This window comes from Dromiciops gliroides, chromosome 1, assembly GCF_019393635.1.
Source record: "Dromiciops gliroides isolate mDroGli1 chromosome 1, mDroGli1.pri, whole genome shotgun sequence".
Taxonomy (NCBI): Eukaryota; Metazoa; Chordata; class Mammalia; order Microbiotheria; family Microbiotheriidae; genus Dromiciops; species Dromiciops gliroides.
The window spans coordinates 438,810,543-438,828,475 of record NC_057861.1 but is presented as its reverse complement, the minus strand read 5'-3'; the positions used below and the strand labels follow the sequence as shown (position 1 = coordinate 438,828,475).

The 17,933-nt window shown below is 38.6% G+C and overlaps 1 protein-coding gene across 2 annotated transcripts in view; it reads left to right on the top strand.

Annotated features, from left to right (window-relative positions):
* Window positions 1–17,933, top strand: part of BDP1 (B double prime 1, subunit of RNA polymerase III transcription initiation factor IIIB) — a 96,773-nt gene that overhangs the window by 46,749 nt on the left and 32,091 nt on the right. For both annotated transcript variants that reach the window (XM_043965714.1, XM_043965720.1), the window contains 7 exons: window positions 1,347–1,530; window positions 4,157–4,293; window positions 6,105–6,315; window positions 7,163–7,344; window positions 12,736–15,292; window positions 15,952–16,109; window positions 16,869–17,076. In XM_043965714.1, coding sequence (XP_043821649.1) covers window positions 1,347–1,530; window positions 4,157–4,293; window positions 6,105–6,315; window positions 7,163–7,344; window positions 12,736–15,292; window positions 15,952–16,109; window positions 16,869–17,076 — 3,637 coding nt within the window. The remainder of the gene's footprint in view (window positions 1–1,346; window positions 1,531–4,156; window positions 4,294–6,104; window positions 6,316–7,162; window positions 7,345–12,735; window positions 15,293–15,951; window positions 16,110–16,868; window positions 17,077–17,933) is intronic.

Below are 17,933 nucleotides of genomic sequence, written 5' to 3'. Positions count from 1 at the left end.
ATAGTTCCAAATCATTATCTAGAATGGATGGACCATTTCACAGCTCCACAATGACAGCAACATGGGAATTATAGAAAGGAATATATACTTTTAAAAAGACACAAAAGGGCATCTTTCTCTGGTATTATTCTTTTTTTTTGCGGGGCAATGGGGGTTAAGTGACTTGCCCAGGGTCACACAGCTAGTAAGTGTTAAGTGTCTGAGGTCAGATTTGAACTCAAGTACTCCTGAATCCAGGGCCGGTGCTTTATCCACTGCGCCACCTAGCTGCCCCCTCTGGTATTATTCTTGCCAGTGATCATCAGTAGAATGTAATGTTTCCCAACCCTGCATTTGTTACTTATAACCCATGTGACTTAGCAACTCACTCCACCTTTTGGGCTTCCTTATTTCTAAAATGAAGGGTTGGACTAGATGACTTTCAGGGCCCTTCCAGCTCTAAATCTGTGATCCCTGACATGAGAAAAAATGGTGCCACGTGCGTCAAAGCTATTCCTGATATTTTCATATCCCGTACAACATTTATCATTTTCCTTTTCCTTCATATTAGCTAGTTTGATAGGTGTGAGGTGGGTAACCTCAGGAGATGAAAACAGCCTCAGGGTTGTTTTAATTTGTGTTTCTCTAATCAGCAGTGAATTAGAGCATTTTTTTTTATATGACTGTAGATAGCTTTGATTTCTTCATCTGAAAACTTCTGTTCATATCTTTTGATAATTTATCAATTGGGGAATGATTCCTAGTCTTAGAAATTTGACATAATTCTATATATTTGAGAAACAAGGCTTTTATCAGAGGAACTTTTAGTTGCTTTTATTTTTGGTGACTACTTAGTTCATCATAATGTGTTCTAGGCCCCCACTATATCCCTTCCCCCCAGTCCTCCTCCCTTCCATTTTTCTCATCCCCTTCCCTCTTTCCCCCTATTTTTGTTTTATAGAAGTTGAATGGAGTGCCTAAATGGTGGAAAGTACCAGTTTCTAACTTTGCAATTGATTGTAATGAAAAGTTCAATAAGTTTGCTTTACAGAGGATTTTTAAGAAAATGTTGGGGCAGCTAGGTGGTGCAGTGGATAGAGCACTGGCCCTGGATTCAGGAGGACCTGAGTTCAAATCCGGCCTCAGACACTTAACACTTACTAGTTGTGTGACCCCGGGCAAGTCACTTAACCCCACAATTGCCTCACCCCCTCCCCCCCCCAAAAAAAAGATAAAAGAAAATGTTACACAAAGTGAGTTATATTCCACATTGTCTTAGTTATTCACATATGGTAAAACATACTAAAGAACAGATCATACGTTAGGAAGAAAACATCCCTTATTTTATCTCTTCTTTTTTTTTCCAGTGAAAAAAGTGGTTTACAAGAAACTAATAAGGCTAATATTTTCAGACCATTGAGGTTAATGAGGGGTCGAATGCAGAGACCAAAGCCACATATAGGGAGAACAACTGACCAGAAGGAAGTAGCAGCAGAAGATATAACTGGAACTAAAGAAGAGGACAAAAGTGAGTCCAGTGTCACTGAAGGTGTAAGTATTATCTTTTTTTTTTAATTAGAAAAAAATAAAAAGCCTTGGATCCAAGATAAAATCTAATAGTTTATTTATCTTATTTTACAAACAAACCAAAATCCTATGGCTAGCAGAACAGATTTCCCAAGTGTAAAAACAAGGGAACCCTAATTTACTAGAACTTTGAAAAGACATACTTTATGGATAGTCTGTACCCAGTCTTGAATATAATTCCAGAAAGACCTCATATGACCCTTCATTTAAACAACCCTTTCTTTCCAGTTGACCCTTCCTTTCTACCCCTGCGTCAGCAGTAGTTATTTGCTTAGTAATTTTTAATATTGACCTAAGTAAAATATTTAAAAATTTAAATACTTTTCCCTTTTGGAATACATTATACATTTTGGCTCTTTGGCATAACTGACAGTTTTCTGTACTAAACAGCAAATATAAAGTAACCCATATTAATCTGCATCTTTATTATATCTGTAAAGTTTATTATGAAGACTCTAGGATCAGTTTTTAGATGTACATTGAATAATAAAACTTTTCAATAAAATTGAAACTAGATGTTTTATTTATAGTGTATAAAAGTTTTAGTGTAGTTTTAAGCTGTAATAACTTCAGTTGTTAATGTTACAGATTTACAAAAAGTGACATTTTCAAGATTTAATTGCCTAAAATTTAAAAATATTTGTTTCTGATTAAAATTCAAAATAACCAGTTTTGTTCACATTTTATAAAAACTTTTACCAGCTTCTGCTCAGTGACTAAAAGCATTGCATTTGTAGCCCTAGCTCTAACATCATGCAAAAATGAAGTTTTGATGCATACATGACAGGTTTGATGTGACCTCCCCACAACAAAATATCTAATGGAGATAGATCAGGTGACTGTGTTGGCCAAGCTTGAAGAATTATTAAAGCATAAAACTGTGCTAGGACTTCTGGGACACCCCATATTCTGATTGTGTAGATTTGTTCACTTGTCAGTATAGTTGTCTTCCATGGCAGCTGGAGCACTGACAATTTGGAAAAGGAATAGAGAGCAGGGGACAAAACAAGTGTGGCTGTCTGAATCGTTCCCGAGTTGGTCAGTAGATAAGACTGACTGTTAATGTTCTATAAGTAATATTTATTGACTAAAATTTTATGTTCCTGATGTAATTTATTTATTTATTTTTGTGAGGCAATTGGGGTTAAGTGACTTGCCCAGGGTCACACAGCTAGTAAGTGTTAAGTGTCTGAGGCCGGATTTGAACTCAGGTCCTCCTGAATCCAGGGCCGGTGCTCTAGCCACTGCGCCACCTAGCTGCCCCTGATGTTATTTTTAAAAGCTGGTAGAATTCAAGTTTCAAAAATTGAATTATATTTCCTTTATGTGTAATAGTGTTAATTTTTCTCTGATGATCTCTGATGGATTCTTTACTTTGATATTATTTGGTCTTTTTATCTTGCTCATAGCACCTATTATTCTCTCATATACAGTTAGCATGTAGTTAGTGTCATTGACTGAACTGAAAGTTTGACATCAGACTTTGAAATTATAACAATGAGACCTGTGTACAGATGTCATATCTGCATTTTGTTAATGTCCTTATAGTGATCAGTCAACAAAATTTTGGTTAGATACAGTGGTTATTGTTAGTACTGTACTATCAAAGTTAAGGGACACATCCTTCCATTTGTTAACAAGTAAAACATAATTGTACTTTTTGGATAACGTATTTTGTAATTGTGTGTTATAGAATGCTTTTTGTATTAAAACCAATCATGTCAATACATTTAAAGTAATAAATGAAAGAGATCAATATAGCTACCTTATAAGCGGATTTAAAAATCTTTGGTTTTCAAGTTACTATTTGGAGTGTTGTAATGATTCCTTATGACTCTTGGATTCTGAATCACAATAATAGCAATACCTGACAATATACATTATCACATTTGATTCTCATTTGACTAGTATGCTGAAGGGAGGATACTGAATGAAGAAGTTTTTGGAAAGATAATTTGGACATTCTTCCAGACATCCTGGCAACTTTTTGTGTGTTAATAAAAAGGGAGAAAGAATAGGTCCTTAGAGATAGGAAAATAAGAGGAAAAAGGAGATGGGGCATAGGAAATGTTATCAGCTTTTTCAGAGGAGTATTGAAAAGACAAAATTTAAGGAATCCTGTTGGAATTGTATTTATAAATAGGATGCTTTACCTTTTTTCCTCTAGAAGTACAATAGCCTGAATTTCAAATGAAGTTCCTTTCCCCACTGGGTATGTTTCTTCCTCCACTTGATGCCTTTTTGCAGTATAGAGTTGATCTATTCTCAGAGGCAATCCCAGTAGATTACTTGCAGATTATGTGCACTAGCAGATTCTTCCAAAGTAGAAAAACTTCTGTTACAAGCTTAGATTTTGCTTGGCATATGAACATCTGCATAGTTAAATTCAGAAAGGCTCATCATCAGAAGGTTCACCTTCAGACAGTGAATTTTTTGGTTATAGAAACTCTTGAAGCTTACTATTGTGTAGAGGGATCATTAATAGAATTACACCAATAAAAGCTTTTGAATTATTGAAATAACAAATGTATTTCTTAATGTAACATTTATTGTAAACTGTATAAGATGTTTGCCATTTTTTATTCTTAAGGCCCGAGTACAAACAGAAGATCAGTCATCCAACAAGTTGAACACTGGAAACAGTAGTAGTACACAGAATGAGAAAGAAGATGTAATTTCTCAGAAGTCAAAAACAGATGAGCCTCAGACAGTTAAGGAAAATCAGAGGTAAGTGCATCAGCAGAAACTAATAGTTTTGTCTTTGTATTTTGAGGTCTAGCACACACTGTGTGCTTATTAAATAAGTGCTTGTAGGTTAATTGATTGTTTTCTAATTGAAAATGCTATATATAATGTATATATGTGTGTGTGTGTGTGTGTGTGTGTGTGTATATAAAACCTATATCAGATGACCTGCTGTCTAGGGGAGGGGGGAGGGAGGGAGAAAGATCTGAAGTTGTAAAGCTTGTATAAACAAAAGTTGAGAACTATCTTTACATGTAACGGAAAAAAATAAAATACTTTATTAATTTAAAAAAAAAAAGAAAATGCTATATGTATACATGATAATTTTTCCAAAGTTTAGCTGGAAGGACTCAATGGTCATTCCATTTCTTAGAACATCTTTGGTCAGTTATAGTGAAGACAGGAAATTCTTTATACTTACTTATGAGAAAGCTTGGAAACTTGCTATTTTAAGTTTTTGGAGGTTTGATAGCATTGCATATTTTTTAACATTTCTTAAATACCCTTTATATGACTGGTTTGTTAAAATTATTGTTTCTGTAAAGTTTCTTCCTTTTACCTTGTGGAGAATAAGGTGCAGTGGGACAGCTAGGTGGCGCAGTGGATAAAGTACCAGTCCTGGATTCAGGAGGTCCTGAGTTCAAATCTGGCCTCTGACACTTGACAATTACTAGCTGTGTGACCTTGGGCAAGTCACCTAATCCTCATTGCCCCTCCCTCCCCCCCCCCCCAAAAAAAAAATCACTGGAAAATATGGTGCAGAACAGTGGTGAAAATTCTGCTTCAACCTTTCCCATAAGCAATTTTTTTTTTTTTTAGTGAGGCAATTGGGGTTAAGTGACTTGCCCAGGGTCACACAGCTAGTAAGTGTTAAGTGTCTGAGGCCGGATTTGAACTCAGGTCCTCCTGACTCCAGGGCCGGTGCTCTATCCACTGCGCCACCTAGCTGCCCCTTCCCATAAGCAATTTAAAGACAAGAACTAAAATTTTTGCTTGGATTCAGAGGGCATTCAAGTTTTGGAGAGGTTTGATATTTATGAATCAAGTTGCTTATTCATGAACAGATTGCATGATTGACCAAGGAAAATTTCTCGAATTCTTGTCATGTATTTATTTCTTTATTAATTTTTTATTTTATTTTATTTTTGTTTTTATATCACCTTCATTTCCAAATATATCCCTTCTCCTCCCCTACCCAGGGAGATAATAGCTATTCCTTGTAACGAAGACTTTTAAAAGAGAGGGGAAAAAAGCAGTTTGGCAAAACCAACCAATACATTAACTCACACTGAAACTATATACAATGTTCTATACCAGTAGTCCCCTACCTCTGCAACAAAGGGAGAGGCATATTTTTCTCTTGGTTTTTTTTTTCTTTCTTTCATTCACATGATTGTTGTCATTGTGTATATTGTTTTCCTGTTTCTGGTTATTTCATTTTGCTTCAGTTTATAATTCTTTCCATGCTTTTCTGTATACTTCATAATTATTACTGCTTTCTCATAAGATGAAATAATTATTTTTCTTTCCTTTATGAGGTTTCTATATATTCTTTTTGGGGGGGGGGTTGAGTCAATTGGGGTGAAGTGACTTGCCCAGGGTCACACAGCTAGTGTTAAGTGTTTGAGGCTGGATTTGAATTCAGGTCTTCCTGAATCCAAGGCCAGTGCTCTTTCCACTGCGCCACCTAGCTGCCCCTGGGTTTCTATATATTCTAGCACAAGTTCTCAACTACTGTTGTTTTCACTAAAAGACTGAAACATTAGTTTGTGATTTTGCTTTGTTTTTGACAGTCTTCAAGATGTTGATAAATCAAATACACTCAAACGAGGACCAGTAATGAAAACACGATTTCAGAAGCCAAGACCTAACATAGGAAGAGCAACTGGAAGAAGTGAAATTAGCACAGAGGAAAAGGCACCCAAGGAAACAGGTGTCACTGGAAAAGTAGAGGCAGGTTTACCTCAAAGTGATGGTGGATTCAGTTCTCTTCCCCTCCCAGATGTAAGTTTTGTGCTTTTTTTTTTTTTTTTGCAGTTTTCTTTATTGGAAAATATTCCTAGTTTTTTTTTTTCAGAGAAGGTTATTAGCAAATTTGTATTATGAACACTGCCTTACACCTAATGAAATTTGAAATTTTGTAAAGTGGTGGTAGTTATATACAGTTTTTAGAAGGACAAACATTATTTGTTTGGTACTAAATTCATTGTGAAGTTCTGTAATATGGCCATTAGGTACCATGATGTAGTGGAAATAATGGGTAATTCGGTTTCTTTCTAAATCCCAGTTTTCTCATCTGTAAGCTGAGTAAATTGGCCTAAGACGGTGTCTGAAAGGCTCTAAACGTTCCCTGATTCAGGATTTTATCATGCCTCATGGTTATCACTTGTTCTGTAAATTATCTTTCTATAGTATTGTAGCTACATGAGGTATAGGAAATTAGAATGAATCTGTACTGAATATAGGCTATTCCTGAGGATTTATTTTTAAACTGCCACTAACTCATCATTTGATTCTTTGCTGTTTTAAAAAAAAAATCCCCTTTTTTTGAAGTTTCTGGTTCCATTAATTGAAGTTTCCAGTACCTTTAATTAATTTTGTTAATGAGTGCTAATACATCTTATCTGTTAGATGACTGGGTTTTAAGGAGGTAGCCTAAGGAATCTTTATGTGGCATGCTACTTAAAATAGCTAAGAAAAATTCACAATTTCAGAATTCTTATTTATCTGGGATAAAGATTTGGCATGGCTTCCAAAAAAAAATTATTGGTTATAGAGTGACTTTACAAAAGTTTTAGATGCTTGAGATCATGCTTATGTGTTCATTAATTATTATAAATGTCATTTCTAGATCATAAGCTGTGGAGTGCCGCTCCCTGTTGAAGCATTTGAAAAAGAAGCACCTCCAAAGGGAATCTCAAGTCCAGTAATTCCTCTGAAGCTTTCTGGAATATCTTCTATAGAAAGATGTGAAGAAGATAAGGAAACACAATCAACAGTTGGTCTGGAGCAAGTTTCAGATATTATCCAGAGGTATCTAGTGGATGTATTTATTTGGTTTTTTTTTGTTGTTGTTGTTTTATTTTTGTTTTTGTTTTAGTGAGGCAATTGGGGTTAAGTAACTTGCCCAGGATCACACAGCTAGTAAGTGTTAAGTGACTGAGGCCGGATTTGAACTCAGGTACTCCTGACTCCAGGGCCGGTGCTCTCTCCATTGTGCCATCTAGCTGCCTCGGATGTATTTATTTGTAAGAGAAAATAAAATGTAAATTTATAGTGATAGTAAATTAGGTAGAATTTCTGATACTCTGGAAGACAGAACAAAATTTAAGACTACCACAACAAAAGGGAAAACAAGAAATATGCTGAAATTATAAGATGATGATCTGAAGATTAAATGACTTAGCAGTGCAGACAGTAATTTTATTAATTTAGAGTTTACCTCAGCTTTTGGTGAAAAGAAATATCTGGAAAGTTAGGGATAGAAGAATAAAAAGAGGGAGGGATAAATTAAAAACAGTAGCTACTTACTCTGTTCAGCATAAAGTACCTACTGTTTTCAGAGCCCTTTACTAAGCACTGTAGGAGATACAAAGTTTAAATAAGGTAAGATTTGTAGGGGCATGTGACCTACATACAAATAATACTTAATACAAAGTATTACATACTAAGTGCATTAGAGGGGTACAGAAGAAGTGCTGAGATCTGAGATAAGGATGGTCATAATTGACTTAGGGGAATCAGTAAAGATCTTCCTGAAAAGGGGGCATTTTTAATTGCAAAGGACTAGTAGGAATAAACAACAGAAGACTGAGAAGAGAAGAACATTCTTACCATTGTGTGAAAGTATGGTGGTGGGGAGGGCATGACAAATTATCTGGTTTTGTAGGAGCACAGAATGTGTGGGTGGAGAAGTAAGTCTGGACAAGTCCAGTGGTGCCATATTGTGTCCTGTCCTGAATGTCAGAGATACATGAAGACAATAGGAAGCCATTGAAGATATTAGAGCAGAATGATATGACCAGATATGGGAAGAATGTGAAGACTGGGCAGGAACAGGCAGAAAGTACAGATGGAAAGACCAGATAGGAAGTAATTGTATAGTCTAGTTGGTGAAGAGGATTTGGACAAGTTTGGTTACAGTGGGTTTGAGAGGAGGGATTCATATGAAAGGTATCATTGTGATACTAAAGAAAGGACTTGTAATTGATTAGAGGTAAGAGGTAACAGACATGGAAAAATCAAGGATGTCAGGGTTTTGGGCATGAGAGACTGGGTAAATGCTAGTACCACTGACAGAAACGTTAAAGGAAACATAAGCTCAGTTTTAGACATTGAATTTTGAGATGTTAGTGAAACACAAGAATAGGTAACTTAAAAGCAGTTGTAGATATGAAGTGCAAAAGAGCCATTTAGACAGGGCAGCTGGTGGTACAGTGGATAAAGTACCAGTCCTGGATTCAGGAGGATCTGAGTTCAAATCCAGCCTCAAGACACTTGACACTAGCTGTGTGACCCTGGTAAGTCCCTTAACCCGCATTGACCTGCAAAAAACAAACATACTTTGGGCAGCTCGGTTGCTCAGTGGATAAAGCAGCAGCCCTGGATTCAAGAGGACCTGAGTTCAAATCCAGCCTCAGATACTTGACACTTATTAGCTTTGTGACTTTAGGCAAGTCATTTAACCCTCATTGCCCTGCCCCCCCCCCCCCCAAAAAGTCTTCGGGGCTTGCTTATAATGGCAGCTAGGTGGCACAGTGGATATAGCACCAGCCCTGGATTCAGGAGGACCTGAGTTCAAATCGCCCTCAGACACTTGACACTAGCTGTGTGACCCTGGGCAAGTCACTTAATCTTCATTGCCCTGCTCTCCCCCCCCCCCCCCCCCCCCCCCCCCCCCCCCGCCAAAAAAAAAAGAGCCATTTTGACCTAGACTTCTACATTTGGGAGCTGTCTCCGTGGCATTGGCAGTTTGGAGACATGAGTATGCAGTTTGCAAGTATGGAGAAAAGGACCAAGAACAGAAGTTTGGTGTATGCCCATTTTAATGGGGTGAAAATAGGATGACAAGTCAGATAAAAAAGAAGTAAAAGGTTGGAAGAAGGACAGTATAGGGGTTTCATAGAAGCCAGGGAAACCAGCGGTATTCAGAAGGAGAAAATGTCCAATTTCATATGCTTCAAAGATTTTAAGGTAAGGATTGAAAAAGGCTAGTTGGATTTGATGACTTCTTGGCCGAATTAGTTCCAATAGAGTTGTGGGGTTGGATGTATAGTTTAAGGTGGGAGTAGAGAGTGTTGACTGAGTGGAGACTTTGGATATTGACAACCTTTTCAAGAGGTTTTGAAACAAAAGGAAAGAAAGTAAAGGAAATAGTAGCTGGCCAAGGGAAAAGGGATTAAGGGAAAGTGCTTTTTTTTTTTTTTAAATAGCACTGAGAAGATAAAAATGTGTCAGTGAACAAATAGGAAGGAGTCAATGGAGAGGGAGAAATGATAACTTTTCTGGAATAAGGAAGGTTTCTCTTTAGAGGAAGCTGGAGGATATGAGATCAAAGATTTAGCTAAAAGGATAAACTTTGCAAAATGTAGGAATATTGGATCTTCTGATGTAGGAATTGATGAGGAGGGAGTAGCAATACTGAAAAATTTTGAGGAAAGGGGTGGAGGGGTTGCCATCAGGTGACCTTTGTTTTTGCAGTGAAATAGGGAACTTAAATAATTTTCTGTAAGTTTGCAAGGTGGGAGTGTACCTAAGGCCTTGAAGAGAAAGGGAAAGGTTTAATACTGTCATTGTGGGTAGGAGTATATGCACTGTACTTAGGCAGTCAACCAATTAACAAGCATCTCCGATAAACTCCTATGTAGCCCATACCATTCTAGGCCCTGGGGATACAAATACCAAAAAATTAAAAAATGAAACAATCCCTACTCTTTTTTTGGGGGGGGGGCTGGCAACAAGGATTAAAAGACTTGCCCAAGGTCACACAGCTAGGTGTCAAGTGTCTGAGGCTGGATTTGAACTCAGGTTCTCCTGAATCTATGGCTGGTGCTTTACCCACTGCACCACCTAGCTGCTCCCTAACAATCCCTACTCTTAAGGAATTTACATTCTTTTGGGATTAAATACACAATAAATGCAAGGTAGTTAGAAGTGGAGGGCACTAGCAATTGGGAGGATGAGGAAAGAATTTGTAGTTGTGCTTGAGTTGGACAATGAATGAATAAAAGGGATTCTGTGAGGTTAGAGGTAAGGAGGGAATGCACTAAAAATGGGGGACAGTCAGTGGCCACAGATACAAAGGATGGAGTACCATGTGTGAACAACCAAGAGAACGCAATTTTGTTTTGTTTTTTGGTGAGGCAATTTGGGTTAAGTGACTTGCCCAGGGTCACACAGCTTAGTAAGTGTTAAGTGTCTGAGGCCAGATTTGAATTCAGGTCCTCCTGACTCCAGGGCCGATGCTCTATCTGCTGAGCCACCTAGCTGCCCTGAGAATGCAATTTTGACTATGCTGTAGAGTGCAGGAAGGGAAATAATGTATGATGAGGCTGGTAATATAGGTCAAAGCAAGGTTGCAGGGAGCTTTAAAAGCAGAAGAAGTTTATACAAGATATCCCCAAAGTCTTAGTTCAGTTTTAAGTTTAACTATGTTTGATCCTAGAGACAAAAGGAAATTTATTGAATAAGGGAGTATCATGGTTGGATCTAACCAGCCAAATAGCTTTGGCTGTACCACGAAGGATGGATTGGAATAAGAATAAACTTGAGGCATTGCAATAGTCCAGCTGAGGTGATGAGGTAGTAACTTTGTGAGTTAGAGAAAAAGAGTTGTATGTGAGAGATATTGTTGTGTTAGAGAAACCCATGGTGGCTATTATCTGATGTCCCTCAAGATGTTTTTCTCCTTTTTGAAGAAGTTCAGCACCTTCCCAACTCCTGCCATTATCCTAGGGCTCGTAAGCATTTAAGGTAATGGATGCTACTTTAAGCATCCTTACCCTCATAATTCTTCAGTTTCTTCAAATCCCATCATCTCCACTTCCCTTCAGCCATACATAGAAATATTTACATCATGCATCTCACCATTTCCCGTGAGTGTCCCATTTCTTTGATAAAAAATTCTGAGATTCCTCTTTCTATAACCTATCATTCCATCTTTCCCTATGCTTTACTGTCTTCCTATCTATACCTTACCCATCTTTGCTTCCATGGTGACCTCAAATCTATCCACACCTCACTGTTTTCTCTAGGACCTGGAGAAAATTTCTTCTCTGATTATACTTCTTTTCCACTCCATATTGTCCTCTTCTCTCTGATGTAGAGCCCTTATTCATTGTCTTATTTTTGTTTATCTCTTGTCAAACCGTCCCTGTGAATTACTCCCACCATCTGGCTCCTCCTTTCTTAATTACATAACTAAGTTTACTAGGTCCATTACAGATTTATGTTCTGTGACCACAACTAGACCCTCATTGCAGCAAAGCAGTCCTTTTTTTTTTTTCTTCCTTAATTTAGATTACAAATATCACTCTCTACAGAAACTATTCCAGAACATCTCTTCTTTCCTCAGACTTCCCACAGTTAAAGCTAAAAACTTTGACTCTCAAATATTTACTTAGAAACTCGAGGTCATTTGCTAGTAGCTCCCTCTTTTCATTTGAAAACTTCTTAATATCATCCTCTACTCTCTCTTCTTTTCCTCCACTCTAATAATAAGGTAGCCCGTCTCCTTGCCAGGATAACCCCTCTACATCTGCCCCTGATCCCATCTCCTCTCTTTTACTTCCACTCACCCCTCAACCCTTTGTTGAAGTCTGTCTTCTGACCTTATCACTCAAATGAAACTGTTTTCTCCATGATTATCAAGGATTTCTTAATTGCCATATCTGGTGGTCTTTTCTCAGTCCACTTTGATTTATATAGATTGAAAAAATTTAATAGAGTGAACTTTAAAGAATTAAGAATTGTGGTACCACAGCAGTAAAATCAAAAAGGAAGCAAAGGAGCAGAAATGAGTCGCTTTCCTAGGCATGAGAATCATCTTTAGTATTTGTTAGTTCTGGGAGAAGTGGGGAGCTAGAGGGCAAGGCAAAGCCTCTTAGGTGTGGAAAAACACTGTGAAGGGCTTCATTAAGTAATGCAAGTTTTATGTCTTTGATGAGGAGATTCTTGTAGCACATGGTTGTATAATTCCTAGTTTAAAACCCCCAGTTCTTGATGTCCCAGGACTATTTGCATCTTTAAGTGTCCTCTCCATACTGTAACCTTTCCCTGCAAGTATTACTAATTTTTGTTTGGTGCTTAAATGGCTGCTTTTTAAACCCGAGTCCCTTTCTAGCTATAGGTAGAAAAGGATTTGCTTGTAAGTTTCTTTTGTAGCATTAACTACTCTTTTATGTTTAATCTTTTTCTTCTCAAAAGCACATGTTCTCAAGATGAAAAACTCTCTGTAGTTAAAAAAGCCCCATTTGTGAGAAATCGATTCAAGAGACCAAAACCAAACTTAGGAAGAGCAGTCGAAAAAAGTGGATCTTCAGGAGCAGAAAGATGTGAGTTGCTGGAGAAAATGGAAACAGGAAAACCAGAGATCAGGATACAACATGATCACAAACAGGATGCCATCTCTCCCCCTCAAGATGCCTTTCTCCTTCAAGATAATGCTTCTCCCCTTCAAGTTCCTTCTTCCCCCAGTGAAGATCATTCCTCCCCACCTCAAGTCATTGCCTCTTCCCCCCAAGTTGATGCCTCTTCCTCTAAAGATGATGCCATTACTCCTCAAGGTGATTTGATGCCCCAAGTTCCTGTTTTCCCCTCTCAGCTTGCTGCCTTCCCACCTCAAGACAGTGCTTCTCCCCCTCAAGTCAGTGCCTTTCCTCTTCAAGGTGATGTTTCCCCACTTCAAGATGATGCCTCCCCGCTTCAAAGCAATGCCTCCTCCCTTCAAGGTGAAGCTTCCCCACCTCGAGGTCATGTTTCCCCTATTCAAGATGAGGCCTCCCCTCTTCAATGTGATGTCTCTCCCCTTCAAAATGATGCCTCTCCACTTCAAGGTGATGCTTCCCTCCTTCAAGGCAATTCCTCCTCTCTTCAAGACAAAGCTTCCCCATTTCAAGACGATGTCTCCACTCTTCAAAATGAAGTCTCCCCATTTCGAGGTCATGTTTCCACTGTTCAAGATGAGGCTGCCCCGCTTCAAGGTGAAGTCTCCCCCCTTCAAGTCCATGCTTCTCCCCTTCAAGGTGAAGCCTCTCCCCTTCGAGGCAAAGTTTCCCCCCTTCACAGTGATGTTTTCTCCCTTCAAGATGATGCCTCCCTCCTTCAAGGTGAAGCTTCCCCACCTCGAGGTCATGTTTCCCCTATTCAGGATGAGGCCTCCCCTCTTCAAGGTGATATTTCCCCCCTTCAAGATGATGCTTCCCTCCTTCAAGGCAATTCCTCCTCTCTTCAAGACAAAGCCTCCCCATTTCAAGGTGAAGTCTCCCCCCATCAAGTCCATGCTTCTCCCCTTCGAGGCAAAGTCTCCCCCCTTCAAAATGATGTCTCCTCCCTTCAGGTTGAAGCTTCCCCACCTCGAGGTCATGTTTCCCCTATTCAAGATGAGGCCTCCCCTCTTCAAGTTGATGTTTCCCCCCTTCAAGGCAATTCCTCCTCTCTTCATGATGAAGTCTCCCCATTTCGAGGTCATGTTTCCCCTATTCAAGTTGAGGCTGCCCCAGTTCAAGTCCATGCTTCTTCCCTTCAAGGTGAAGCCTCCCCACTTCAAGGCAAAGTCTCCCCCCTTCAAAGTGATGCTTCCCTCCTTCAACATGATGTCCCCCCACTTCAAGGCATTTCTTCCTCTCTTCAAGGTGAAGCCTCCCCACTTCAAGGTCATATCTCCCCTATTCAAGATCAGGCCTCCCCTCTTCAAGGTGAAGCCTCCCCACTTCAAGACAAAGTCTCCCTGCTTCAAAGTGATGCTTCCCTCCTTCAACATGATGTCCCCCCACTTCAAGGCATTTCTTCCTCTCTTCAAGGTGAAGCCTCCCCACTTCAAGGTCCTATCTCCCCTATTCAAGATCAGGCCTCCCCTCTTCAAGGTGAAGCCTCCCCACTTCAAGACAAAGTCTCCCTGCTTCAAAGTGATGCTTCCCTCCTTCAACATGATGTCCCCCCACTTCAAGGCATTTCTTCCTCTCTTCAAGGTGAAGCCTCCCCACTTCAAGGTCATGTCTCCCCTATTCAAGATCAGGCCTCCCCTCTTCAAGGTGATGTCTCCCCACTTCAAGACAAAGTCTCCCTGCTTCAAAGTGATGCTTCCATCCTTCAACATGATGCCCCCCCACTTCAAGGCAGTTCCTCCTCTCTTCAAGGTGAAGCCTCCCCACTTCAAGGTCATGTTTCCCCTCTTCAAGGTGAAGACTCCCCACTTCAAGGCAAAGTCTCCCCCCTTCAAAGTGATGCTTCCCTCCTTCAACATGATGCCCCCCCACTTCAAGGCATTTCCTCCTCTCTTCAAGGTGAAGTCTCCCCACTTCAAGGTCATGTTTCCCCTATTCAAGATCAGGCCTCCCTTCTTCAAGGTGATGTCTCCCCACTTCAAGGCAAAGTGTCCCTGGTTCAAGGCGTTGTCTCCTCTCAAGATAATGTCTCACCCCTTCAAGCTGGTGCTATCCCTGCTCAAGTCTATGCTTCCCCCCCTCACCTGACTGCTTTGTCCCTTCAAGTCATTGGGTCCCCCCATCAAGTAGATGCATCCATCCCTCAAGATGATGCTTCTCCCCCTCAAGTGGCTCCCTTCCCCACTCAAGATGATGCCTCCCTTCAAGTTAATGTCTCCCCGCTTCAAACCAACACCTCCCCACTTCACGTCACTGCCTCCTCCACCCAAGTCATTACCTTCTCCCCTGAAGATGATGCCTCTCCTGTTCAAGTAGCTGCTTCTTGCTTTCAAGGTGATGACCTTCCCATTCAGGACATCAACCACCCTTGTCAGAATGTAAGTGATGCTATTTAACATTAAATCTTTTTTGAAACTTTTAGTCATAGGTATGGCTAATTATGACTAGCTATGGCTAGTTATACCCTTGGAATTGGTTGTCTAAAGATTTCTGTGCGTGATCTCTTTTCTCTCATTATCATACCACACAGCTTAAGGTACAAGCACTTAGGAACCATAGTCATAGACATAATCATGGACAAGAATGTGGAAAGAGCTTGTCATGAAGTCGGCTTCTTGACCAGCCTCTATCACTAACACTGCATTGATGTGGCATTTCTATCTCTCGGACTCAATTTTTTTCATTTGAACATGGTAATAATAGTATCTTGACCTTTCTCCACTGGATTGTTGGACAATGAAGTGAGACAGTGGAAGTGAAAAAACTCTGAAAAGTTAGGAACTGTGCCTATTTGTTAGTTGTTTATTTATTTGAAACTTAGCTTATCTTTCATGACTTAGTGCATGCTTGATAAGGTGAAATCTGTTATTCACACGGATGAATATTTGAGCATTTTATACAAATTAAAACCTTTCTGAGCTAAAAATAATTTGACAGCTTGTTTTAAAGTACATAGTGCTTTTCTATTAATAGTGTATATAGTTGCTTTCTTGGTATTTAAAATAATTAATTCATTTATTATGAATATGCTTTTTAGGATGTAGCTGAATATTCTCAAAAGACAACAATTAAGTATGAAAAACCAGGTCCAGAAAAGGGGGAAGCAGAACAGACCCCAAAGAAGCTTTTAGATTCAATGAGTTGTGAACCTGAAGAGAAAGAAGCCCAAGAAAATGATTTCACTGTTTCTACAGGGTAAATAATTTTGTTTTATTGTTGTTTGGTAGGGAAGGGGAAAGAGAAAATAGGAGAGACTTTTAAAAAATTCTATTCATTTTTATAGCCATGTAAAACATATTTGAAAACTACTGTGGTTTAATATATATATATTTATAGTTAATACCAAAAATAACAAAGTAAACATTTATAGTTCAGCAGCTTTTACTGAACATTGCATCATTGTTTTTTGAGAATTGAGCAGTTTTTGTATGCCTTTTCTTTAAGCAGAGGGGTGGTAGGTTTCCCTTTGTTGGTTATATTGTAGAGGTGGTTCATAGGTAGTTCCAATTTGCATTAGAGAGCCTCTAATATTTTATACTTACAGTTAATTTTACACTTATATTACAGTTAATGAATGGAATTCTTCCCTTAAAAATGAATGAAAAACCCTGAAAAAAAAATGAATGAAAAGGCATTTAAGTGCATATTATGATGCTAAGTACTGGTTAAATTCTAGGGCTATAAATAGAAAAACAAAATAGTGCCTGTTTCAAAAGAACTCATGTTTTGTTACAGGGAGACACATTTTTGAAAATTTCATGTTCACCAATAATTCATTAACAGATAGTATGTTAAATAATTTTAATCTAACAGACATTTGATATTAACATATGAGGAAGTAATTTGTGAATTTAAGCTGCTATGATTTATTATAATTCAGAGATTCAAGTTTTATATCATTAGTTTACTTTCTCTAAGCTTTATCTTCTCTCCTCCATTCTCCCGGACTCTTAGCATCACAAATTCCCAGCAAGAAATTAAGAAAAATGATATCCAACCTGCACAACGAATGAGGGGTCGATTTAAGAGGCCTAAGCCAAACATAAGCAAAGCAGAAAGGAGAGGATCCAGGACAGCAGGAAAATGGGTTGTTGAAGAAAGGGCAAAGGAAGAAGGAATAACACAGCATAAGAATGAATCTGAAAGTAAATTCTTCACCCTTGTAAGTTAGTCTTCTGCACTTTTATTGTATTATTTCAGGAATATTGATGGAAACATGTGAAGTGGTAACTCAGAAGCAATCCCAGGGACAAATTAGGCAATTTGCTTATAGTACATGCATTTACTATTTTTATAGTAAGCCTCTTCAAGACCACACGGTTCTCCTGTTTTGCTGGTACTTTGCTATATGACTTTAAAGACTAAAAAGAAATCTGTATTGTCTACTTCTAGTTTTTCAGTCTTATCACTTTTCATAAAGGTACTAGATTAAAGATCATTTGGTCTTTCTTGATTTGAGCTAAAAAAAACCCAAAACATTTCTTTGATTTCATGTCAGGGGGCTATTATATATTTTTTTCGGTGAGGCAGTTGGAGTTAAGTGACTTGCCCAGGGTCACACAGCTAGTAAGTGTTAAGTGTCTGAGGCTGGATTTGAACTCAGATCTTCCTGACTCCAGGGCCAGTGCTCTATCCACTGTGCCACCTAGCTGCCCCGGGCTATTATATTTTTAATGCAAATTATTTGTGGGTTAACACTTGGTACAATCTGTGAACTAGGCATTTTTAATCAGTGTAACAAATAGATGAGAAGGCCACATGGCACAGTGGTTAAGAGACAGTTGGCTTAGTAAGTTAGTAAGTTAGGACCTTCAGGTCCTACTTTGTGTTGCTGAAAATTCAGTGCCTCAAGTAACTCTCTCAGACTATTATAAATTATAGATAAGATAAAAATTTACATTGGTAGAGGAAGTTCTTTACCTCGTCTCCTGTGAAATAGCATATTCAGTTTAAAAATATATACTGTAACTTTACATATAGATGAAAATGAATCTTTTTATTCTTTTCTATTCTTTAATT